The 27,204-nt window shown below is 37.3% G+C and overlaps 1 protein-coding gene across 7 annotated transcripts in view; it reads left to right on the top strand.

Moving 5' to 3' along the window:
• Positions 1-25,309, top strand: part of LOC103470054 (calsenilin) — a 41,436-nt gene extending 16,127 nt beyond the window's left edge. For 2 of the 7 annotated variants that reach the window (XM_008418184.2, XM_008418186.2), the window contains 7 exons: positions 16,415-16,417; positions 18,904-19,028; positions 19,129-19,198; positions 20,735-20,913; positions 21,742-21,846; positions 21,954-22,016; positions 24,338-25,309. In XM_008418184.2, coding sequence (XP_008416406.1) covers positions 16,415-16,417; positions 18,904-19,028; positions 19,129-19,198; positions 20,735-20,913; positions 21,742-21,846; positions 21,954-22,016; positions 24,338-24,385 — 593 coding nt within the window. In that variant the 3' untranslated portion in view covers positions 24,386-25,309. Of the gene's footprint in view, positions 1-4,922; positions 5,188-9,176; positions 10,068-15,658; positions 16,210-16,414; positions 16,418-18,441; positions 19,029-19,128; positions 19,199-20,734; positions 20,914-21,741; positions 21,847-21,953; positions 22,017-24,337 lie in introns of those variants that run through there. The other 5 variants (XM_008418190.2, XM_008418189.2, XM_008418188.2 and 2 more) reach the window with 5 other exon arrangements.
• Positions 25,310-27,204: the final 1,895 nt, after the last annotated feature.

The following is a 27,204-nucleotide window of genomic DNA, read 5'->3' as shown; positions in this document are numbered from 1 at the left end:
CATCAAATTTAAATGATGCTGACTCCGACCTGAAGGTGGCAGTATTTCTAAATTATTATTCCACTTCTGCCTCAACCTATCTTGATGTCAAGTTAAAGTTCGTCATCAATACAATGAGTAAAAAAAAAGTTACATTTACTGTCAAACATAAGCGTAAATATTTCTTGCGATTATTTCTAAGGTAGCACAACAAAATTAGTGATTTTCATTGCAAAAAAAATCACCAAACCAAAGCAAAATCCCAAAAAGACTGATTTATGTGAAAAAATGTTCAATATTATTATGTTAACAGTTTGATAATGGGTTTTATCAATACATTATCCTGCAGACGTGGAGAAAAATATTTCTTATCCAAAAATATACAAGGAAGTAAGGTTTCATAGTTTTTGTTGTTTGGATCTGAAAATCTTTACATTTGAAAACAATTGAGATAATATTTAACTGGTAACATTTACTATGTTGTGTTTGTACTTTTAAGAGTTTAAGTACTTCCTTCATGGCTTTAGATATGTAAATGTTGAAAGTGGTCTACTTATGATGAAAAATATTCATTTTTTATTATCATGAAAAGTTCAACCACGAGAAAGAAAACAGAGGTAAATCAGTGATGTTATTAGCTTTCCAGTCTTGTCCCAATCGTCCCAAACACGTCTTCTCATAACACTCGATGTTTTTCTTCCTGGTTCCCTGTTCATCCTGTCTTTATTTTCTCGTTTTCACCACCAGTCCTGTTCTTTCTGTTGCAAATCTCCTGCTGTCTCCCATTGTCCCAGTTTCTCCCTTGGTGTGATGTGCAGAGACAGGTGAGGACGCCTCAGGCGCCACTGTTTACACCGCCTCTTCAGGGAGACAGCAGGAGGCAGGAGTTGATGATGGATGTCCCCCGCTGAGGGAAAATTGTTTTATTTTGCTTCCTGCCAAGTTTGGCTTCTCTGAATTGTCTGTCCTCCTGACAGATTCCCAGTTTAAATCTCCATAATTGAGCCCAGATGTGGTTGCGTTGGGTCTCCACTGGTTCATTAGGTGGATTCTGCCTTCAGCATGAAAGAAAGGAAGAGATAAATATTTAGAAGTTGGATGAAGAGCAAGTTTCCCAAAGTTTCTGCTCTAATTACGCTGCTTTGAACTTCGGATCAGGTGGATTCATGAGAAGGAGATTATCTGCGGTGGAAGTGAGGCTCAGTTTGGGTTTAATTGGAGCTTATAACCGCAGTAAAAGGAGAGAGGCAGATATTGCAGGAGCAGAAAAAGCCTCAAAGAGCTCCCATGATGATCATTTCAGGTAGGAAGCTTTAGAAGAGGAAGTTTAAATATCTGGGGATGTTGTTTAGAGTTTGGAAAGGGCACTTCCTGTTGAGACGAGGTGAAGCAAAAAGACGGGTTTTCATCACGAACCCATGGAGGAGCGATTTCATCATCTCTCTATGCTATAGAAGCCTGCAAAAACACAGAATATTACCAAGTATTTTTAGTCTAGTTTCTAGTGCAAATGTCTTAGTACACTTGAAATACGACAAGCTAAAGTAAAAGTAACTTTTCAGCAAGTCTCTTAAAATAGAGACTTGTTTTAAGTAAATAATTCCTTAATATTTATGAAAAAGTCCTTGTTTTATTGGCAGATTATTTCACTTATAGCAAGACATTTTCACATATTTTAAGTTAATTTATCTGTCAATGGAACGAGGACTTTTAATCAATATTAAGGATTTATTTACTTAAACAAGTCTCTATGTCTTGCTGAAAAACTACTTTTAAGTTAGTTTGTGCTATTTCAAGTCTACCAAGATATTTACACTAGAAACTAGACCAAAAATACTTTTTTGTGTGCTTTTGCAGTGTAAAAATCACTGCTGTTTTTAGATATCCTGGCTCTCTCTCTCTCTTTCTTTCTTTGTGCTGATTACTTCATGTGTTTCATAACAGAGATTTCTTTAAAGCATTTTTGTTTGGGTGCACCTTTCATTGTCAAACAGAAAAAAAGACGCAGCAAATCCTGAGCTTCAGCGCCCTCTAATGGCCATAAAGTGTATCATCACAACCTGCTTATGTCAGTTTTTAGGTTTTTTAAATTGTAGATTCTTCATTTTGGTTGTGTTATAACTCCTTAAAGTTGAATTCAGAAAAGACTGGAGCCCTTGTTATCAAACACTGCATTAACATCTGCATTAAATTTGTCTTGATTTTTATTGGCAATTAGCAAGAAAGGTTTGCTGTGAGGCTGAGATTTGGTCAAACTGGATTTAATTACACATTATTTACAATAAGTAAACGTGATACATCAAAAAAATATCAAAATTGTGGAGAATTTGTGTGAATTTGTGTTCTAGTTTATTGGAAACATGAGAGAAATATTTTTTATGTTGGAAGGAATTAGAATAAATCAACTTTTAATAAACATACTACTGTGAAAGAAAGTAAAAAGGCAACACTTTATTTGAAGGGGTGTGCATAAGGAGCCACCTCTCTGAAGACCTGCCAATCTGTGGACTGAAAACAGTCCTGGAGCACACAGGCTGCATCCCTGGGCCACACAGCGACTGTCTTCTTCCTTGACCTAATCTGTGTCGTCAACGGACAATATGCTGGCGCCAGCAGGATGGACATGTGGTCAGAGAGGCCAAGATGGGCGCGAGAAAGAGCTCTGTACGCACCGTGAATGTTGGTGTACACACAATACAGAGTGTAAGAAGGATGACATGCCGGTAAACTGGGTAGAGTGTCCGTCAATTTCACATGGTAAAAGTTCCCTGCAACCACGTAAAATGCCTCCCGGTGCTTCATCTGCAGTGAGCTAACAATGTCATACAGCTCCTTTGATGCTTCGTTGCCGTTAGCACCCAGCAGAATGTAAACAATGGTGACAAACACTGCAATAAACTCCCGAGGCAGATAGCATGGTTGACAGCTGTTAACCAGTCCACAGTTCGTACACCAACCTTCACTCACTTACATACGTTGTCCTCCTCCCCGTGTTTTTCCTGACCGTTGGTCTGCTTGGAATAACTGAAGACCGTTGATCTGGAAGGATAAGTATGGCATGTTGCTGTTAAGCCAGGTTTCCGTTAGGCAAAGAACGGCACAGTTCTTCATCTCTGCAGAAACTCTTTGCCTCAAATCTAACAAATCCACTTTCTTAGCCAGTGAGCGGACATTGTCCAGAAAGAGAGTCGGAATTGATGGCTTCCTAGGCACCAGCTGGGTCAACACGCCCACCCGTTTCCTTTTGACTGTTGGTGCTCACACCCTGCTGTCCAGTACATTGTCCTCAAGAGCCGCTGTCTCCCAATTGCGGATTTCAACCTTGGTGATATTACCAGTCGAACTGTCTCCAATGGCCATCAGCTAAGCCGAGCTACATTCAGCTGTAAAGTTTGTTTTAATACAAACTTCAGTAGTTTTCGACATTACAAAGGGTCATAGCCATGCAGAAGTGGGAGAGCAAGTAGAAGGATTGTCTTCTAACAAGAGAGTTAGTGCAAAAATTCTACAAGATAAAAGACGATTATTGAGCAGTTTTTGGATTTATCTAGAGAAAGACTATTAACAATGAGTCAGAGCAATCAGGCATCATCTTCTGATTCGCAATATGAGGAAACACAGCGGACTTTAGCTGTGGAGACACGGAAGCTCCAAGACATCTTGAAAGAAGAGAAAATGATGTCTACAGCGAGACAGACTCTTTCCAAAGCCAACGAGGAGCTGAAGACTCAAGTTATGAATTTAGAAAAAGCAGTACTTGAAAAAGACGAGCTGATTAGGGAAAAAGACGAGGATTTTGAAAATCTTTTCAAAGAAAACCAAACTTTAAAGGAAGATAGCATCACCCTTCCAGTTGATGAGTAGTGTTCTGGAGCAGGAGATCACCACCCTGAGGGAGAAATGCACTGTCCTGGATCAGAAAAACACCTCCCTGGAGAAGAAAAAGACATTCCTAGAGAAGGAAAATACCACCCTGGATCAGAAAAGCACCACCCTGGAGCAAGAGAACATAGCCCTGGAGAAGAAAAACCCCGATTTGGAGAAGAAAAACACCATCTTGGAGAAGAAAAACAAGACCCTGGAGAAGGAGAACACCGCCCTGAAACTGGAAAACACGGCTCTGAAGCATAGAAATACCACAGTGGAGCAGTACAACACCATTTTGAAGCAGGAGAATGCTGCATATGAACTGATAAATGCCAACCTGGAGATGAAGAACACCAGCCTGGACCATAAATGGAAAATCCTGGAGGAGAAAAAAACCCTCTGGGAGGAGAAAAACAGCACCCTGCAGTATGAGAACGCCAGTATAAACACAGTATAAAATAAGGCTGTTGTTTTCAGCCAAGTGACGTTAGACTGTGAGTCCTGTAGAGTTTATACTCATCTTAAAATAGATTACTTCATTGTATTGATTATAGAAAACACTTTTGGAGCAATGCTGAGTGAAATGCTCATCTTTACAAACCAGCAGCACTTTAGGAGTTTGTATTTTCAGCGTTGTGAATTTCAGCATCTTGGAATAAAAAAAGTTGTTTTGATGAAGAAATACTCTTAGTATTTGCACGTTATTCCATATAACATTCAAGCCAAAAAAGAAACAGCAAAAATGTTCTGGTGTTGTTAAGGAATATTTTACAGACTTTGACATATTTATCCAGGCCTGGAAGAATGGAGCCATGCTTGTTAGTAGAAATATGGAAATGTGGTTCTGTTGGAAGTCAGATTCTTGTTTCTGTGGGACGAAAAGAAGGGAGGGAGGCAGACAGACGACAGAAACAGAAAGAAAAGGTTAGGTCTGCAGGCCGTGTGATGTGAAAGGTCAGAAGCTCTCTGCAAACCGTTTGATCCCTTCCACCGTTTTATCTCTTTCTGTCACACTGAGTCCATCTCAAGCTCAAACAGATTTTCAAATATCGCTGCTCAAAAAGCTTCTCATCCACACAGACGGCGACCTTCCAGCCTCTTCCACCTCTCACCCTTTCAGTCCCTTCTGTCACTATCGGGTTCTGCCGTCCCAGTCGTTCTCTCTCCGCCGCTGAGCTTTTAAAGTTCAGGCCTTCAGAGTGGGACCCGTTGGGATCTTTGCTGGAAGCTGCAGGATGGGAGCAGTGATGGCGGCTCTGTCAGTGGAGGCCAGGCGGCGCCTTTCTCGGCCCAGTTGCCTCTCCCATTGCACGACCAGTGCAGCCAGGTACCATCGCTCAGGTAGGGGCTCCTGAGGTGGAAACCCCTTCATTACTTCACTATTTCGCTGCAGATTTCTTTTACTGTCTCTTGTTTAAATAGTTAGTGCACTGGAAAAAAGAAAAGACAACACAAAATATCGCCAAGTATTTTTGGTCCATCTTTGTACAATTGAAATAAGACAAAACTAACTAGCAAGTAGCTTTTCAATAAGAAATAGAAACTTGTTTAAATTAATGGCTCAATATTGATAAATATAGAACTGGTAGATTATTTTACAAGAGAAGTTACAACTTTATCTCTCAACGCCACATTTGTCCTTGTTGAGTGAAAGTACTAATGGCCTGATGCCTAATTTGGTCCAGTAGATGGCAGCCCCGTCCTCCACCAGTCTATCATACTTGGAGAAAGGCAGCAGCTCCCTGAATCCTTGATCTTCAAAAACTGTTCAGCTATTTTGTCCATTAAATCTCATTGTTTTTAATGTAGATAATCCTTATGTTTAAGATTTCAGGGCTGTGCTATTACTGTTTTTTCTAAGTAGTTACATTTAAATTTGTATTATTGAAGACTTATTGTGTAGCAGCAGCTCTTCAAATGTCCAGAAACAAATAATTTAATTTTAATGGTCTTTCCTGTATTTATTATTTCTTTTCTTTATTATTTCTTCCACAATCTTAGTATTTGTGTTTTGGTTTCCTTTTGTTTCTTATTCAGATTGTTTCTGGGTTCTTTATTGCCATTTGGATTTTCTGTATGGTTATTATTGTCTCGTAGATTTTGCCACATTAGTTTATTTCTTTATGTTTCTTAGTGCAGGGTTTCCCAAATTTTTCCATGCCATCATGGCCTTCGAACAACATTAGCTTTCGGCTAGTGCCCCCATTTGCAAACCTACAGACAATACTGCAGAATATAGAAACATTAGCGCTGACTTTTAGCATTTGTTTTCTCACTTGTATTCACTATTCAATAATTATTACATTTATTTAGCATAAATGCTGCCTCCTGTCTTCTGATTTTAGTCGGCCATGAATTCTTTGGTTGTTGTTGTTGTTGTTGACGACGTTTCCTTCGGTCTTTTTAGAAAACTTTTAAGTAGCAACGCCGCTTGATGAATTTGACTGGCAGCCAATCAGAAAGATCAGAATGTCAAATAACGTTTTAAAATATATTTTTACTTATATTTTGTAGTTAATACTGAAAAATAGATTTATAACTTAACTGAAATTGAAAACACATCATTTTTGTATTATTTATTTTTTGTTTCTCATCTTTCCTCGAACTTTTTTAGGCCTCCCTATCGCCCCCTGGTGGCTCCCACTTCGAAAGACACTGTCTTAATATTCTGCTTCTTATTTGTGTTTTTAGATTATTGCCAGGCCTGTTTTTCTTTTTGTTTCTAGTTTCTTCTAGCCTCAATTCATCTTCTGTGTTAATCACGCTCCTCCCTCAGCTTTCCTGCTTGCTATAGCTGATCCATTTTTCATCTTATTAGTTTAATCGGCTCTCGTATCTCATATCTGCCTCAGGATTCAGGTCTATTGAACCTACTTGTGTTTCCTATCATCTATGTTTCTCCTGACATTCAGGCCCTTCACTGTCTGCTGTTGCCTGTTGGGTTTTCCCATTAATGTTTATCCATTTGTTGTTCCATGCTATTTGTTGTCCTATAAGTTTTTTTTCTTAAAAGTTGAATTAAAGTTTTCTTTTAATTCATCATTGTAGAGGATATCTACGCTTTGGAGCCATAAAATGAACTATATCAGATCTTGCGCATTTTATCCTTAAAGTATTTAGGTCACTCTGTTTTGTGGTATTTACGCAAATTAAATAAACATGACGTTCTGAATCCTGGTTTCTATTAAAGCAAAAAGTGTTGTAGATGAAAAAACACAGAAATCTGTAACAACTTGGACTAGTGGACCCAGCACTTCAAACTCCGTTGTTCTCAAGTTAAAATAACAATTTATTCTATAAACAATCTTAAATTAACTTTCTTTAAAAAACATTTATGATAAAGTTTGAGGAAAACGTCCCTCATTAGAAATAATTGAGGAGAATATTATTATTTCAGTGGGTCTTCCTCTCTGAAGGTCTCTGCTGATGCGTCCGGGAGGAAACCATATGGATCTGCTTTCCCTGTTTACAGAATGTTGTGTCAGCAGACAGAACCGGGCCCACCTTTTAAAAACCTGTTAGTGTTTTAATGGCCCAGTCTGAGAAACACACACACACTCACAAACTTTGTGAATACCGTGCAAATACCACAGCATCAATACAGGGCAACAAGGTTAGATGTTCAAAATGGGATCCAACAGACAAGATTTAATCCAACAAAAGTTTGTTTTTTGATAGAAAATTCCACTTGAGTTTAACCTAAATCAGACATCCAGACTCATTTTCACTAACAAGGCAGATTTGAGATTTTATCTGTAACATTTTGTTTTAATTATTCTGATAAAATCTACAGAATTAGTCACATCTCCTTGTAGATATTGATCCACACACATTCACACTGATGCATTAGTGCCTGCAGAGTCGTAACTTATCCCACTCTGTCGGACCCAACACTATTTTCTCCAGGTTATCTACGGTGCATGCCTCAGAAACCATTAAAAGAAAGGTAGTGATGTGTTTTATTTATAATAAAGAGGTGTCTCTGTAACCTGATCTTTCTATAAAAGTCTAGTTTAACTTCCCCTGATCTGCAAGCAGAACGAAAACAGAGGTCAGGTTCAGGAAAAGCAGCAAAAGAGAGGAATCTGAGCATCTAACCTGACAGTGTCAACTGAATATTTTAGCAAAGATACACAAAATTACTTAAATGTTGGGTTTTAATAAGCTAGAACCTTTTTTAATATCAGTCAAGCCTTTAGTTATTGGTTATTGTGACCTGCCTAAACTTCTGATGGGTATTTAATCATGTCTTTTTTGCGTGTCCATCTATTTAAGACTGAATGTATTAACATTTTGAGAGAAAATTCACAATAAATCAAAAAATTTATATTGTAAGTTGTATAATGTATAAATATATATTTCTCTCAGGACTCCTTCAGTGAGACGCTGCTGCATCCAGGGGACGGTAGTTACATTTACTCAATTACATTTACTTGAGTAATGTTTTTGAAAAAAGTTTTTTGGAGTGTCTTTACTGCGCTGTACTTTTTACGTTTACTTGAGTAATTTTATTATGAAGTATTTCTACTCTTACTTGAGTAACATTTCTGGATTCTCTACCCACTGAATGCAAAACAAACTTAATCTAAACAAAAATTCACCAGACGAAGACGCAGCACGCCTTCTGTCTTTGTTAAAGTTTTATTAGTTTTATATTGAAAGAAACTGATTTGGAAATAAATTATTTTGCTTGATTTTACTATTTTTTGTTACTAATATGCATTATTGTCATTTTCATTCTTAAAAAAACAGCAACCAAAATTTCGACTTAGATGTATTCTTTGGTCCATCTGATGATGTAAATTTTAAATATTAAATGATTTATCATTTGATTCAGTACTTGAGAAGATTTTTTACCAAATACTTTTTTACTCTTGCTTGAGTAATTTCTTGGATGGCTACTTTTTACTTTTACTTGAGAAGAAAAAGAAGAAGTTTTATTTATTTAGCACGTCTTCAACAAGGCAGTTCAAATGAACTAGAAAAAACACAAAAACAACACAAGCACAACAAAAAGAACATGTTCCAGTTGCAGAAATTCATGAGTAAAAATATGTTGAAGTAGTCCTTCTCTTACTTTTGGTCCTTTTTTTTGTACTTTATAATTGTCCATTTCTTTGTTCCTCTGTCAATTTCTTTAAAGTTCATGATTGTAAAACGTGAAAAGGTTTAAAAGGTGTGAAACATTTGTAGATTCAACCAGAGACGTTGGTGGATGTGAAGCTGAAGAGACGGCTGATTGGTTCAAGTCAGGAGTTGTAAAAAAGATACATTCAGGACGTTGCAGAGAGGGAGGAAGAGGAGATCGACTTCAGGGGAGGAGGTTCCACTCCCTGCAGCACCTCTCCGCTCCTCGGGACGTCCCCGCCTGGACGCCGCTAAGTGAGCTTTTATATCTGCACTTTGAATTGGACAGCAGCAGAATCTGGAGGCTCAGCGCCTGGATTACTGAAGAGGCTTCCTGGGCTGTTTAGATGAGAAGTTCTATAGGCTGATTAGTTTGTTTGGAGATGCCTTAGTGGTTGCTGCAACACCAGGAAGTGACATTGTTCTCGGTTTGTAGAAGGTTTCTGGTTTGGGTCCATAATGGGGTAATTTATGTTGGTTTGCTGTTCACAGCATGCTGTGCTTTTTCGAAAGATCTCTGTCTGGGCAACAAGTCGTGAAAATGGACGCTGACACTTTGCTGCACTCTTCACTTCCCCTTGATGGCGTTCTCATCCTTCCTTGAGACGGGGATTGTTTGTGTAAACATGAGCAGCAGTGATAGTATCTGTTCGAGCCGAGAGTCGTAGGAAGTGAGTCAGGGAAGTGATTGCGAACCTTTAATGCGCTCTGAGAGATGGCTCGGCACACAGACTCCATTTTCCCCGGTGGGCTCGCTGACGGAGGTTTTCCATATATGTCGGCTTCCAGATATTTTCAGTGTTGACATTAGAGCAGCCCAGCTGGTTCTCACACCGCACGTTTACCCAACTCCCAACCCGTGGCCTCACCCCTGGTAGAAACATCTGCTTCGGACTCGGTGGGACTCGGTTCTGGTGTCTGAGGGGGGGGGAAGCCAGACGTTTGCGACCAGGCTGGGCCCTGAACGGGCGCCCTCTGACCTCCAGCTATGGGCATCCAGGGCATGGAGCTGTTCGCCATCGGGGTGGTCGTCATCCTCTTCATGGCGGTTCTGAAGCAGTTCGGCATCTTGGAGCCCATATCCTCATTTGAAGGTAAAGCAGACCTAAATATTAGCTGGCAACAATAACTTAAATATTTATCACCCAGCGATCCTGAGACTGGAAATTGTCTGTTAAATTTAATTATCTTTTATACTTTTGTAAAAACGTAAATTGTTATTATGACAGGATGATGCTGTTTCCAGATTTGGTGAAATAAACTTTCTTCTTAAGTCAAGTTTATAGTCACCAATTATGAAACAAGCAATAAACATTACATTTTGTCAAATTATCAAGTAAATCAGGTTAACATGAACAGTAGTTTATTTGATGATGCTACAGATGTCAGAATAAATTTGTATTTCTACTCACTCCTTTAGTTTTTTGTTTTTTAGGTTGTGGTTTGTATGATGTGAAGCTAAAGACTTGGAGTGGGTTAAAAAAGTTTAAATTTTACTGAATTTTATCAATCAAAATCTGGTAATAATTGCTAGGTTATTTTCTTATTTTTAATCATTTGACCTTGACAATCAGATTAAAGTCGGCTCACTAGCTGGGCCACTCTAAAATGAAGAAAACTTTACAGGATATATTTATCTACTAGTAGATCTTAAAAATTTAAAGCGTAAAATTTCTTACCAGTCGTCTCAGACAGTGGAATTGCCATTTTATAGATATTTATTCCACATACAGTAATATATTTAAAATTTTTATTTTTTGCAGTGTTAATGATTATGGCTCACAGTTAAAGAAAACCTAAAAATGTTGTCTTAAAACATTCGAATATCACATTAGATCACTCAAAAGTGAATGTTTTCGAAGTATTTACGGTTCTTTGCTCTCAGTGTTTGGTTTGGCTCCTTTTGTATGAATTACTGCATCCGTGCAGCACGGAATGGAGGCAATCAGCCTGTGGAGCTGCGTGGTTGTAAAGGAAGCAGCTTTTGGGACCTTTGGCAGGAGCCAAGTCCTGCTGCAAGATAAAATCTGAATTTTCATGCAGCTTGTCAGCAGAGGGAAGCATGACATGGTGTCATCTCTGGTTCTGAAGCGACTTGACTCATGACGTTTGTAACCCATTTCTGGAGTTTGTCTGATTTCACTTGACAATCCTCTCACAGCTGCGGTTCCACACTTTTTCCTTCCACTCAATTTTCTGTTAGTATGCTTGGATACAGAACAACCAGCTTCTTCAGCAGTGACGTTTTGTGAAGGATGTCAACGATTCCTCGTGATTGTTTAGCCGACTGACCCAGACAGAGAGAGAAACCGTTTAAAAACTCATGACAAGAAATATTGCCAGTCATGGTATATTTAGTGTTCCCTTTAATAGTAAGTGAAATGTTGATCAATATATCATCACCTTCCAAAGTAATGGCCTGAGTCATTTTTTGCCAAAATCAATTTTTGGCTGTAAACAACTTTGGCCATAATTTTAGGAATATTAAATCTGCATTTAGTAGTTTGACTTTATTGAACGTAGTGTAATAAACGAATATCCATCCATCCATCCATTTTCTTACACCCTTGTCCCTCAGTGGGGTCGGGCAGTTTGCTGGTGCCTATCTCCGGCTAACGTTCCGGGTGAGAGGTGGGGTCACCCTGGACAGGTCGCCAGTCTGTCGCAGGGCAACACAGAGACACACAGGACACACAACCATGCACACACACACACTCACACCTAGGGGCAATTTGGAGAGGCCAATTAACCTGACAGTCATGTTTTTGGACTGTGCAAACGAAATGCATTTAAAACAAAAGAAAAACAGTAGTAAAGTATATTTACAATTACTTCAAAAATGAATCAGTTCATACAAACACTTTAGCCTGAAACTGGAGGAAACGGGAACGACTCACTGACGGATTATGTGCTAATAATCCTGCTATCTGATTCATCCAGTTTCTGCTTAAAAGAACATCAAACCTCCTAACGAAGTTTTAAAAGTGGAAAACATCCTCAGCTGCAAACATCTGGCTGGCAATCCCACTTCCGGAGGGAGGATTTTCACTGCATCATTTTATGCAACGTTGTTTGCCGGATGGCCACTGGGTGGCAGTATAGAGCGGCGTGCAGCATAAACAGAGCGGAGCTGAACAGAACCTGAACTTGAGGTATTTGATGAAGCATAAAGGGTGTATTTCACCCTTCCGTTTTGTAAACCTAATATGAAAAATATTAGTCTTTTCCACCAAATTAATGTTTAAATAATTTTAAATGCAAGTATCTTGGTCGCAAACAAACCACAGACTCTGCAAATGTCAAAAAGTTGGAAAAGGCAGATTTTTTTTTTTTTTTACATTTTTTAATCTCATATGTGAACAACAAGAAAGTGGTCTAAAATACTTTAGTATTAAAATGCTAATGTAGCTATATTTTCACGTAAATGTTTTGACAGTGCAGACATATTTAAAAAAAAAATTAATGCTAAAACTCAGCACTCAAATTACCTGTGAGCAGTTATTATAAAATTGAGAGTAGTTTAATTTTACTTTACATTAATCATCTGAATCTCTACAAAATATACATTAACTTAATCAAAATAAATATAATTTAATGAGAAAGACCTTGTATGCTTTAATAAAAGTGATCTGCATTGGTTTGGTTATTTATTGGTTCAGGTCATTTTAATTGATTTATTTTTGGTATTTTTAGCTTCCAGACGTTTGTGCGACTGCAGGTTCAGAACAGCAGAAAAGGTTAATGGTTCTTCTGTCTAATCTGGGTTTCCTCACAAAGTCTGCAGTGTCTGTGTGCGTTTGGGACTGTAACTGAGAAATTTGATCCCCTGATTGATTATTGTCCTCTGATTAGAGTTTTAGGCTGAAGGCCAGTATGTCAGAGTGCCAAGACGGTTAAAACCGGAAGGCTCCAGTCGGCTCATTAGTGACTCTAAAATGGCCCAGGCTTCATAAAGTCGTAAATTCAACAAAAACACCAGTAATGTCTTTTCATTATTTATCACTCCTCTCAATCTCCAGTTGCTCCAGCAGCTCACTCCTCTTCTTGTGGTTGGCCATGCTCCCCAGTTTAGCATTACTTCACATTAATTATACATGCAGTATCGAGCAGGCTTTCTCTGAGGCCACCTAAATATGGAGTCTTGAGTACTCCACCAGGACCCTGAAGGACACTAACCAGATATTCAAAGTTTTCCATCATCGTTTTTCACCATTCTTTATCTTTCCTCATCATCTCCCCGACAGAACAATTCACCAGCTGATCAACTTCATCTTAAATGTTTTAACCTTGCAGTGAAAGTTAAGGAAGGAGGCGTCAACTCAGCCCACATCCCATCACTTCCTGCCTCCATTATAGCATCTTGTTTTCAGACGGTGTCTATGAACAGCCTATACCCTGACCATAACCTAACCAACATGGTTGATTGATTTTTGTAGACATTATATCTAACCAGAGGTTGAATCTTTGAGGAAAACACTAACAGAAAATAAACTGTGGTCTTAGGAACCTTGTTACATTACAACCACAGACTTTAGTGTGTTTTTTTGGGATGAGTTTTGTGATATGTCAACACAAAATGGCGTTGACATATTGCGTTGACATATAGTAAAAAGGAAAGAAAAGGATCATTTGAGCCCCCTTTACTCCAACAACTTCAAATAAAATCCAGATCAGATGGATTTGAAACGTTTAAAGAGTCTAATTTAATCTCAGTGTAAACCCAGCTGCTCTCTGAAGATTTCCTTGAACAGGTTAGGAAAGGTCTATGGGCTAAAATAACAAAATCACTTAAAATCTTTACTAAACTAAAACTAACTGACCAAACATGTTTGAATTCCACTTAGGTTGCTAGGTGACGGGCTGGGCTGGGCTTGTGTTGCCAGGCAACACATGAATTTACCCTTCTAAAAACATATGTGATTCTTCTCACTTCATGTAAAAAGGGTAACTTTTTGTAAACTTTTCAGCTGCCTAACAGAACTTTCCAGTCCATTTTAGGTAAAAATGCAGCCATATAAATTCCTTTTCCAGAGTCCTGCTTTGAAATGGATAATTGTGTTGAAGGTTTTCACGTTTAGCTTGACCCTAATATGTCCAACACTGTAGCATGAAGTTAGTTTACATTTTAAGCATCAAGGTTTTATCAGAGGCTCTGTGTCAAACGATATTTTAGATGCTTTCTTCAGATGCTTATATGATCACTTTTTTTATTTTGAACTGGAACTGATCACGCTCCCACAGGACTTTTAGTTTATGTTTCTCTGCACAGCTGAGTGTGGGTCTGCTGCAGCGAGGTTGTTGTTTTAGGCTGTTGAGGCTATTTTAAGGTGATATTTTTACTACGCTGTACTTTTTACTTTTACTTGAGTAACTTTATTATGAAGTATCGCTACTCTTGAGTAAAACTGCTGTGAGTAACTGACTAAAGAACAAGCTTGTTTTAATCAAAACTTCAGCAGATACAGACAGTTTTTGTTAATGCTTCATAAGTTTTATATTGAAAAAATGTGATTTAGACATTTTTTTTTATTTTATTATTTTATAATTCTGTTATTTGAATTCTTTTTATTTTTCTCTTGAAGATTAAAAACATATCCACATAACTTTACATTTTGGTCCATCTGATAATGTGATTTTTAAATGTTTAATGATTGATGTTTAGATGAGTAACTTTTTTTACCTAATACTTTTTTAATAAGAAGGAAAGAAAGAAACTTACTTTATTATTTATTGAATACGTTCTTGAATAGCTGTATTTTACTTTTACTTGAGAGAAATATGTTAAAGTAGTGCTACTCTTACGTGAGTACAATTTTTGGTTACTCTTCCCACCTCTGGTTTCAAAATAAAGTCAGAGAAATGTAATGTTACTGTTTTGTTGTTCAGTTAGTTAACGCTAGAGGGAGACAAAGAGCGCCGTAAGTTTCAGAACAAGTGTCACGCGGCCCGTGGGAGCTCACAGCGTCTCTTCATCACACAGGAGTGACTGTGGCAGAACTTCAATGAGTTAATGCGACGTTAAATCTGTGCTGCAGACCCCGAGGGAGACCAAGGAACAATTAGAAAGTGGATCAACGAGCCGAGTGGAAAAATGAGATTCAGGACACCTGTTGACCTCTGTCTCTCTCCTCTACGTCTCCTTAAAGACAAATGGGTTTCTGTCTTAAACTATGTGCATTGTTCCTTTGAAGATATTGATTACTAGTTCAGATAGGACGTTGTAGGATTCAGTCGGGAGTAGGTATTAGGATGCTATGTTCGATAATAAGCTTTTTCTTTTTTTTTTTTTTTTGGATGTGGCTGTAGAAGGATTTTTAATTGGCTAGAGGAATAAGAATAGATAATTTAACCTGCATCAAAAGAAGTTGATGCACTACAAAAACACAAAATCTTATCAAGTATTTTTTTTGTCTAGTTTTTTTGTGTGTGCAAATAGTACACTTGAAATAAGGCAAAACTAACTTATAAGTAACTTTTCAGCAAGCTTGTTTTAAGTCTATAATTTCTTAATATTGATTAAAACAAGTACCAGTTCCACTGGCAGATTATTTCACTTATATTATAAGTTATGCTTCACTTATAACAAAACATTTTTCCCATGTTATAAGTGGAACTACTCTTTTTAAAAAGATCAATATTAAGGAATGATTTACTTAAGACAAGCCCCTGTATCTTGCTGAAAAGTTACTTTTTCATTAGTTTTGTCTTATTTCAAGAATGCTAAGATATTTGCACTAGGAACTAGACCTTTTTGCAGTGTGTCCAAGCTTTTATATGTCTGCAGGACATATGTTCCACTCCTTTATTGTAGTTTTACATTAATTTGGTCAATAAAGCTTCAATAAAAAAAGTTGGACGATAGCATTAAATACCTAAAATGAGCGCAAGAGAGGTCTGAGGGAAAAAAGCTATGCTGAAATAAAACGTCAGTAGGGGAGGGAGGGCTAGATAGAGTAACAGAATGGCAGAAAAAGAGCAATAAGTGAGTGACGCTGTCAAAGACAGGAAAGAGGAACAGAAGAAGGGACATTTCAAGAAATGGAGAGGTGGAACAATCAATCAGTGATGTAGAGGCGAGATAAGCAGAGACTGAAGACGGAAGAAAAATAGAAGAAGAGGGCAGGATGAGTGTGAGATGGGAGACGGAGGGACTCCAGACGGTCGGCATCGTCTGCTTGGTGATAATGTTCCTCAAGCTGATGCACCTGCTGGGTTTGATCGACATCACTGAGACCGGTGAGGCAACAACACGGGGCAATAGAGGGGCAGAGTGGGGGCAGGAGGAGAGGACGGGGGTGGATGACTGCTTTAATCCACAGAGATAAAGTCAGGACCCCAGGGTGCGTCATGAAACACTAAGATATGACCTCAAAGCAAATATACTAGAGGTAAAGCAAGTCATGCTGTTGTTTCATATCTTATCTTGTTGGAAAGTTGTTAGATGGTTCTGAAGCAAAAGAAAATGGTAACTATAGTTGAAAGAGTTTATGTGCACAAACATACAAAAATACACTGCTATAAAATCTTACCAGGTATTTTTGGAATAGTTCCTAGTGAAAATGTCTTAGTACGCTTAAAATAAGACAAAACTAATTTATAAGTAACTTTTCAGCAAAACATAGGAGGTTGTTTTAAGTCAATAACGTCTTAATATTCATTTTGAAGTACAACATCCACTGTAAGATTATTTCACTTATAATAAGACATGTCATAAGTGAAATAATCTGCCAGTGGAACTAACACTTTTTCATCAATATTATTAAAAAACTGTTGACTTAAAACAATCTTCCATATCTTTAATTTACTTGTAAGTTAGTTTTGTCTCATTTCAAGCATATTAAGATATTTCCATTGGGCACTAAATTAAAATGACTTTGTGTTTAAGCAGTGTGTAAATACAGTATGTGCTTTGCTGGATTTCAGCAGCAAATCTTGGATACTTATGTTGACATTTGGTAATGATCCTTTTTAAATGTTTATTTTTAAGGAATTACTGGGTGAAGGATGGTGAATTTAATTTACTGTCTGAAGAGTTTTTCATGTCTGTTGATGGATAAAATCTTCTGGTGTTTCAAAGAGTTTTTGATCTTATGCTCCAACAAAGTTCCTCTAGTCTATTGAAGAGAAATGGGCCCACAGCATCACAGATCCTCTACCATGTAGTGAGCATCAGGTGCTGCTCCACATGTTTTAATCTATCGAAGCGTTTGCTGCCAAAAAGTCCAATCTTGGCTTCATCTGAGCATGATTCCAGTTTTAGTCAACTACATGTTTATCTTTGAGGTGCTAACAGCTTTTTTCTCTCCTTGCTCTGAATCAATCATTTGGTGGATGGGCAGCATCCAAAAACTATTATGGAGACGACATGACTTCAAGATGCTGCAGCTGTCTAATAATTTGTTTTTTTCCCACTTTAGAGCAGCTTGGATTGTCATCCAGCCTTGCTTCTCTCCAGTTGGTTTAATCTTTTTTTGTTTGTTTGTTTTTGACTGAATGTAGATTTTGCCACGGTTGGATTAATAGCAACTTTTTCTAGACTTCAAAAAATTTATATTTGTTTTATCTTACTTGATTGGCATATTCTCTTGTCTTTCTCATTCTGAATAGTGGCTTAGAGAAAGGAGCTTTAATACTGCAGGGAAGCAGAATGTCATGGATTGAAGTCAAAAGTTTATACTGACTCTGATAGACAATGTAAATTTGTAATAAAATTTATAGAAACATTATTTAGCTTTATTTTTGCAGGAATGTTCTCCATTTGCATGCAGGGTTTTTTTCTGGGTATTCCGGCTGTTTGATGGATGGGTGAATGTTTGGAATACTAGTCAGTCTCTAACACTGAATATTCATTAAAAAACATTTCAAGTCTCAGCAAGTGATTTTTTCCCCCCACAGAATGAATGAATTCAAATAAAAAGTTGAATTGTTGAAGTGTAATCTGATGCTTCTGCAAAAAAAGACAAATTGATTTCAATGCTTTTAATACATCTTAATCAGGAATGACAATAATTGTAGAAGGTGCTCTATAAGTTAAAGCTCCCTGAGATCAAGAATGAGTGTTTCATGTCATGGAAAAATAAATTTTATGTTCAAAAGGATCCAGATTTTCAGATTAAGCAACATCAGAGACCTAAGTAACTCAGTTCATTTGGTTCTCATTGAACCAAATGAACCCAAAAAGAATGAACTGATGTGACGTAAAATCAGACCCTCGGTTCCTCTCTGTTGATTTTGGTTAATGTTTCACAGTGTGTGATAGTTTCTGCTCTGCTGGGTGTTTGAACTGGACATTTTCTCCTCTCCGTTACACCTCTTAGGATCTGACCCGAATTGACTTGTTTTCTCTTGTTTTGTTTTCCTTCTCCTTACTGTCACTCTCCCACTGTTCTCCATTTACTCTTTTTCAAACCATCTCGGTGTCAACACCAATTCCTCCTCTGCCTCCTCCTCTGTTCTCTTTGTCTGAAGATGGTGAGTATGGAGCAAGAGAAACCCAGCTTACCTGGAGAAACCTTCCCTACTTTTTGTTTTTTCCTAGCTATGCCGTGCTTTCTCTGAGCATGTGTGAAGAAAGCTACAATTTGAGAATTGAGTTTAAAAACTTCAAATTTAGACTAAAAAAAAAAAAAAGTTTAAGGAGATCTCCACCTGAAAGAAAGTACCTCCTCCTCTCCCATTTTTTTCCACTTTTTGGTTCTCAGCAGATTGTTGCCTCTTCTTCCCCCTAAACTTGCATGTTTTCCCTCCCTCCCTGTTAAACATGGGAACCCACCCTCACCCTCAATTGTTTGCCTGCCTTCACTCACTCGATGTGTGTCCCGTCCTCCCTCTTTCTCTCTTCATCTTTCCCTCTCTGCACCACTTCTCCTCCTCCTCTTCTTCCTGTCTGTCGATCCATCCCTGTCCTCCCTCCGTCTCTTGCTCCCACAGACAGCAGCGACAGTGACCTGGAGCTGTCGACGGTGCGTCACCAACCCGAAGGGCTGGACCAGCTGCAGGCCCAGACCAAGTTCACCAGGAAGGAGCTTCAGTCTCTTTATCGAGGCTTCAAGAACGTATGTCAAGCTGTGGCGAGGACGTTCTCTGTTGCTTTTATTACTATGCTTTTAATAGCAACATTAATTGTTTTTAACATTTTTCCCCCTTCATCTTCAGGAGTGTCCCAGTGGGTTGGTTGATGAGGAGACGTTCAAGTCCATCTATTCTCAGTTCTTTCCCCAAGGAGGTTAGACTATAAAACCATCGCTCCTTTCTTGTCCTTTCAGGGACTGTAAGTAAAAATATGAGTGCAGGGAAATTGAGGGTGTTCAAGGTCTTCACTTATTTAAATAATATTCATACACCTTTAACCTTTTCGCATTTTGTTCCTTTAATTTAGTTTTACTGAAATGTTATGTGAAACCTAAAACAGTAGAGATTCATACAATTAATTGACGTATGATTAATTGTCAATCGATGTTTTATTAGATTAAAATTAGGTCCAATCTATTAACTACGTAATAACGTCCGCGTAGAGCTTCTTTTATTATTGTAGTTTGGCCGCCATACAGCAGAGGGCGCAACTGCTTGTCATTGTTAAGTGGAGGCAGTTGATCCAGAATTAAAGATGACGGCCGTCCCAGACTGAGTGAGAGAAACCAAACGGTCCAAACAGAGTTCAGTGGGGAATACAAGATTAATTGAAGATTATTCGAGGTTTATGGGGTTTTGTTTTGAAATATAAACATTCGACAAGCTCCTTAACCCTTGTGTTTACAAATGGGGTCCAACATACCCCACACCCATATCACTTATCAGTTGCCTTGGCTTAGTCCTCGCACGCACAAGGGTTAATAACGCTTATTTAGCCGACATTAAATAACGGTAGCGACAACTACTTGTTCAGAAATTACTAATGTGCTACAAAGGCGAGGAGGGTCTGATTCGGAAAAAATGTAACGGACATGCTAATAAGCAAGTTTGATTTTGGGGTTGTGTGTTAATGCACTTTATGTGAAGTTTTAACACGCCTTCAGTTGCAACCACAGACTACTTCTGTATGAATATCTCTGTTTGGGGGATTAAATGTTCACAGAGCCTATAGTTTCTTCTTTTCACCTTTTATTTTTCTATTCATCAGCAGCATGTTCCTGCTTATTCTGTTTTATAAATGTCTAAGTTTAAGACATAATGTCGAGAAAACCAGCATGTGTTGTTTATTTAGTAAGTATTTAATAGAGCGGGCACAAAAATGGTTAAAATTTAATGTGCTTCATTTATGAGAAGATAGCCCTCTTGATACAAGAGAATACTCACGTTTTTAGGAAAATGGCACCTTATCAATTAATTCAACTCATGATAGCTTGGATCCCTGTACACCATAGTTGACAAGTGAATTTTGTTTAAAAATTTAGAAAATCTGAAATTATTGTGTTCATTTAAACTTATTCCCTTTTACTCAAATATTTATGCAACCAGTTTAACCAGAAGTTACTGAATTGGTAAAGAGTTTATCTATGTAATTCAAACTCAGTGTAAAAATAAATAGATGTTCTCTGAATTCCTGAGAAATTTGTTAGAGAACATTAGTGAAAAAGTAAAAGTAGCTAAATCTAATAATCCTGCAGAATCCAACAAGTTATTCCAAAAGTACTCCAATCCCACACTAACGAACTTCTTCCCTTGACGTTTTCTCCATCATATCTGTCCTGGATGTGTACCTTTGTGTGCCATTCTGCCAATAAAAGCAGTAAACCAATCAAAGACTTCTTTCTGTCCGCAGACGCATCCACTTATGCCCACTTCCTCTTCAACGCCTTCGACATAGACAGAAATGGCTCGATCCGCTTTGAGGACTTTGTCATTGGCCTGTCGGTTCTGCTCAGAGGTTCGGTCACAGAGAAGCTCAACTGGGCCTTCAACCTCTACGACATCAACAAGGACGGTTACATCACCAAAGAGGTGTGTGCTGGATACAGGAGGAAACGTTTTGACATTATTGAAAACGGGAAAAATTCTGTTTTCAATACACAGATGGTTTTGCCCAGAATTGGCCTTTCTGAAATAACTGGAAAAAATATTACTAGTATATTTCAACAACACTTCATGTTTTATTTTCTGTTTTTTCCCACCAATAATTTCAGCAAATCTTACAGAGCCCCAAAAAACTGCTTATGTAAAGAAACAGTATTATATTTTCACATAAAAAGTAAGTCCTTTTAGATTGCTTATTCAATTAATTTTGCCACATTAATTCTTTCTATGCCAAACTTTATTATTCGGTTGTTTTGTCCATCGCAAAGAAAAAACTTGGATTATCTTCAATCAGAGTTGGTCGTGAAGCAAACTACTAGTCTGCTGCATGGGGATTGTTTACCAGCAGGGGGCCCCCAAGAACATTACAACTTACTGTAGATGAGTTTACACATTTATTTCTTCTTAAAAGAAGAGTTTTCTTTGTTTCTTCTTATTCATCTTCTTGGCTTAATTTTATTTACTTGATTAGACTGCATAAACTTCACCTCTTGTTTAATTTGTACCCCCAGTTAGAACCCAAGTATCACAATTTAATTCCTTCTTCCATTTTTAACCCTGTTTATACCTGTACTTAACCTAATCCACATCAGTTAATCTATTAATTATTGCATTTCTAATTGCTGTTATTATTACTTTTATTTTTTTATGTTCTATTTATCCTTGTTTTAATCTGTTTTATTGTTGTTAAAGATGTTTTAAAAACATTATAGTTTGAAAATAATAGTTCATTTTGTCTCCATCTTTATTCCTCAGGAGATGCTTGCAATCATGAAATCCATCTATGACATGATGGGGCGATACACGTACCCCTGCGTACGGGACGATGCGCCGTCAGAACATGTTGACAAGTTCTTCCAGGTTCTGAAGGCCCAATTTTATACTAACATAATGTCTTAAAATGTATTCTCCTCAAAATTGTCCTGACGTGTTTATCCTCTCTAAGGTTCTGTTTCCTCTTTCAACAGAAAATGGACAAAAATAGAGACGGGGTGGTGACTATTGAAGAGTTCATTGAGACGTGTCAGAAGGTGACTCACGATCCCACAGACAGAGCAACACCTTGTTTAACGTCACGCTTTGATGAACAGCACAGTTAAACTCTAAACTACTCACACCTCTGGCACATTTAGATTTAAATTGCTGCTATTCAGTCAAGAAGTTTGTTTTCTCAGAGAAAGTTAAACATTATCAATTTGTACACATTATTCTTATTTAGATTTCTTTAAAATTTCTTTTAGATATGTTTCAACCTTAAATTTTTTAAAAATCACAGGATTACTGACCAGCTTTTTGTATTTTTTTGCTGGTATTTTGACTTTTAATCACTTTTGTTGATGAGACCCAAGTGTTTGAGGATTTGCCCCACTGTGCTATTCTGATGAATGCTGGTGTTTCTTCTGGAAATCTAGAGGTTTAAAACCACACAGACATGTGATTCCCTCATAAGTGCTGCAGTCCAATTAATATACGCAAACATTTTTGATATTGGCAATATTGTATGGTAATTGTCTTATTTAACTTTATGATTTCCTTAGGTTTATATGAGAGAACATTGTTAATTTTGAGTTAGACTTTGTAGATTTTTATACCAGTTTAAGAAAACTATTGGAAAAAGACAAACTTTTTTCCTCATATATTATTTAATTAAGTCTTGTGTGAGAATATCTGATGGGTTTATTTCTTTAGAGTAAACTCTTTCTGCTGAGAAAATATACAAGTGTGTGAAACTCAGAATGTTTTAATGTAAATATTTAACTTTTGGCCCTTTATAAATCTTGCTACAAAAATGGATTCATATTTACATACAGATTTGTAGGAACCAGCTAAGAGCTGCTTAAAAAAGCAAAACATTATGTCCATAAAATGACATTTTGTTTAACATACTTCTGAATATGAACATTGGTTAGGATTCTGAATATTTGGACACTTTAACTCAACAAAGTGGCAAAGTGTTTCTTGCTGCACTTTTGAATTAAAGAAAAAACATTTACAGCTTCTGATTCTTTAGTCACAACTGTCTGAAGGCTGCCTTAACCAATTGGAAATAATTACATCAGTATTCATGAGGGAAACGTAAATTATAGTTGTACACAAGTAAATTATATATAACAATGCCATGTTGTTGTACGTACTGCATGCTATAATTAGGACAAAACTTGAACAATAAGCACAGGTCGATATAATAATACCAAGTCTGGATCCGTTCTTTTTTAGGCAATTGCTTCATGTAGAAACAAACAAAAACACAGTAGGAGTACGATCTGTGTTTACAACCACAGATCTAACTACATCTGCACTAATGAAGGTTTTCTGTCCTGCTGCCCTGCTGTTCTGGCAAAAGTTGTTTCTCCCACATGTCAATTTATTGAATCAACACCCAAAATAAAAACCCACCAGCTTCTAAAATGTGTGATTATGGCAGCTGAAATGTACAGAAAGTATATTTTAGACTCATCACACCATCAATGCCAAAACAAAAAACAAAAACACTTGTTTACAGGCTTATAAGTGTATTGTTGTCTAGAAAGCACCTTTGCTTTTAAAAAGTCATTTATGAGAGTTATAATTACTTATTTTGGGAACATCCCAATGTTTAAATTTAATTAATATTTAATCATTTTTTATTTCTCTCATAAGACATATATACAATTTCAATGCTGTCCACTGAAGAGGAAACCCATAAATATCTGTTAGAGCTGTATTACCAACATTAACCAAAGATTTACCATAAACTTGGAGCTTGGGCACAAATAATGTAAAGACATTGTTATAATGAAACCTAGTCAAAGTCTGGTCTTAAATCTAACCGAGATGTTCTGACATTATCAGAAGTTATCACAAAAATATTGACATCAATTGATCCCGTCAAATTTAAGGAGGGGAATTAGTTTTTTCAATGAAGTCTTACTGGTTTGAATATTTTTTTCTCCTAATAAAATTAATCATCTTAAAATTGCATTTTGTATTTAATCAGGGTATCTTGGTTTGATATTTTAATGTGTTTAATGATTTGAAACATGTCAAGAAAGCAGAAACTGAATAAAACTGTAAGGCACATGTGTCAAACTGAAGGCCCGAGGATCAAATCTGGCTCGCTGTAGCTATTTATGTGGCCAGATTACATCACTGTGAAAAGATGTTCAATGCTATTTCATTTTACAAAGCAGGTTATAATATTTTAGCAATTTAGCAAGTAGATCTTTGACAAAATTCATGATCTTGATGTTTGAGGGAGTGAATACTTTTTCATAACACCACAGGTTGTTTTTGTACTTGGTAAAAAAAAAAGAAGTTTTTCTGAAAGTGAGTCTAAACTTTAGCTTCTTATTTTCGGTTTTCATCTCCACAGGACGAGAACATCATGAACTCCATGCAGCTGTTTGAAAATGTGATATAGAACAGAGCTGGATTCTCTCAGTAATTTCTCCCTTATTAGCACGTCTAATTACCCAGCCACCTCACCCAGTTCTCAGGCGCTGCACTAACACTTAGTACTGCTACCGAATCACAACGTAGGTACTGTAAAAACACAGGAAGCACACGTTTGTTTCCACTCCCCTCTGCACTCCTTCAGCCGCATCAGGAAACTGTCCCTGGATTTTAAAGGACTGCTTCAGAGAGACGATCAGCTTCCTGGATGGCATTTTCTCCCACAACAGAAGAGCTCCTTGTGCATCCATCATCAGATGACCGCTGACCCGACCCGAATCCTCATGGAACCTAACTTTACCACCAACATACTCGCTCGTGTAGAGACAGACGTTTTAGATCAAAGGAAAAATATTTTTTAAAAGTTCACATAAAAAGAGAACTAACGCATGTTTGAAATATCAGATTAGCTTGCACTAAAAATTTCTGATTATGTATAAAGCCATTGTAGATACCTGCATCTGATGCACCACTGATGGAAACCAGTGTGTTTGTATATATGTATAGTTAATAGTTACATATTCTGCATTGGGTTGGTCTTATCTGTGCAGCACTGGACGATGGAACAACACCAGAACTGAACATTTGCTTAAGGGGTTCCTGTGTGATTCTGTTACATACTTTTCATGTTTAGTAATTGAAATTATTTAAAAAGCTCTATCTTTTTGTAATCTCAAAGATTATGTCAACAGGTCCAATTGGAAAAGTAAATTCCTACAGTGCTCTGGACAAGTTAAAGGACTGTGAGAAGTGTTTGTATGCTGACTTAAGTTTGTAGCATATTGATGCAGTGTACACGAGCATGCCGACTCTCAGTCGCAGTAAAATGTAAGGTGCAGCTGGACCTTTATGAAGTCACAACATTAAAGAGACACAAATTTCACCAATTTCACAGAGTTTCTATTTCAGCGTTATCTTTTAACCCCTTTTGGACGAGTGATGCTAATTAGCTTTATAGCTAATTAGCTTCATAGCGGGTCATAACAGATGTTTACCCTGAATGTCGGTTGATTGATATGACTCTCATACTACAAAATACCTTTAGAAGTGCTTTACTCTCATCTAGATGTCAGAATGTGAACTTGGTACACAGAAGCGTAAGTACACGGTGGCATTTCCAAATAATCTCCATTACTTTTGGCTGTGAGGCTTTTTAGTGACACTAGACAATAAAGGAAAGTAACAGAGTAATTTGAGTATTAATCAAAAATATATAATTTAGGTTTTACAGTAGAAATTGTGAACACTGCAACTTTGAATCAAAATTTTACAAACTTTTATTTTGAGGTAAAATAATATGAAAGTAGATTACATAAAATGAAAAACCCATTTCTTTTTTTTTATTTAAATAGTGCAAAAGTAAAACAAGATGAAAATGGGTCATGACTAGAAGTGTCAGTTAGAAAAAGTGTGAAAATTAAGAGGAAAGACGTCAAGTTCAGATTATAAAAAAATGGTTCAAAACAAAATCAGTTTCTATAGCCACTTCAGATCAAATTCATTAAATCCAAAGTAATTTGAATAAGATTTGGTTAAATAGAGTCGGAGTTGGGCAAAAATCCAAAAAACACACAGTTAATTTACATCTAATTGCAATTCAGTGGAAAGCCAAGCAGTAAAAAGTCGTCTATCTAAGATCTCCAGCAGATTGCATCAACTTTTTGCTTCACTGCAATTCCCTCATCCTGAGCAAGCACTAAGTACCAGTGAAGAGGAACGGGTCTCTTTGACCAGCAAAGCTTCAACAAAACTTGCTCAGGATGAGCAAAAATCTGGCTGAGTGTTGTGAGAAAGCACAAGCTTGGACTAGGAAAGAAAAACACAAAAGGAATACAAACATATGCAAACCTATACCTGCCTATAAGGCATAAATGCAGACTAAATGTTGCACTGTTTGAAAATGTGGTCTGTATGTCCTCTACATAAGCATAATTAAAGAAATAAAGAATACAAAAATATCAACAAAAAAGTTGCAATAATAAAGAGATTCTAATTGTGATAGGCATGATTCTTATTTTAATTTTTAAAGACACATTTCAACTTTTTTTTCCCCAGGGTGTAATGATTAAAACAATATAGTGTCTGAATTATATAAACAAACTAATATATATTAAAAATCAAATTTAAAAAAAATACTCAGTTGATCCCCAATGGAATTTGAATGTTGTTTTAACTCGTATTCACTAGCGGAACAAGTCAGCGTCGGGCCGGGGGCCGGGCCAATTACCGGGCCCTTAACGAGTCACCGAGCCCCTTACGTGCATAAGCTGCTGGAAACTGTTGAAACTGATACTGTTGACTTTAATATTAAATACACCTTTCTCAACAGGTGACGGCGCACTTTTTCCGTCTATAATCAGACATTTAAGCGACTTGAAACCATTCCTCCCTCCCTGGCACCTCCAGACCCGGGCCCCCATCCGGCCCGGTTCGGGGGGCAGCCGCCCCCCAGGCCCCCTATAGCTCCGCCCCTGCTCGTATTATACAATGCTCTTCAAAAAGTAGACAGGAAATGGTAGGTGACCTGTTTACCATTCTGATATGGAGGAAAAGAAAAAAAATCTAAATATGGTACATGATTAAAAATTGCATTAACCTGTTTTCTTTAATAGCGTGTGTAATGTAATCTGAATTGTTTTCACGACATTTTCAACGATTAAGTGAAGTTAAATAAATAGCCAATAACATATGGTTGCTAGGGAAAAATAATAAACATTTGGCCAATCAGCATCGCTGAATTAAATGTCTACGGTCCGGATCGCTCGGAAGTTTGCCCTTGCTTGGAAG

The sequence above is a fragment of the Poecilia reticulata genome, linkage group LG9, assembly GCF_000633615.1.
Source record: "Poecilia reticulata strain Guanapo linkage group LG9, Guppy_female_1.0+MT, whole genome shotgun sequence".
NCBI classification, from domain to species: domain Eukaryota; kingdom Metazoa; phylum Chordata; class Actinopteri; order Cyprinodontiformes; family Poeciliidae; genus Poecilia; species Poecilia reticulata.
The sequence above is the reverse complement of the archived record's forward strand: the minus strand, read 5'-3'. Positions and strand labels throughout refer to the sequence as shown.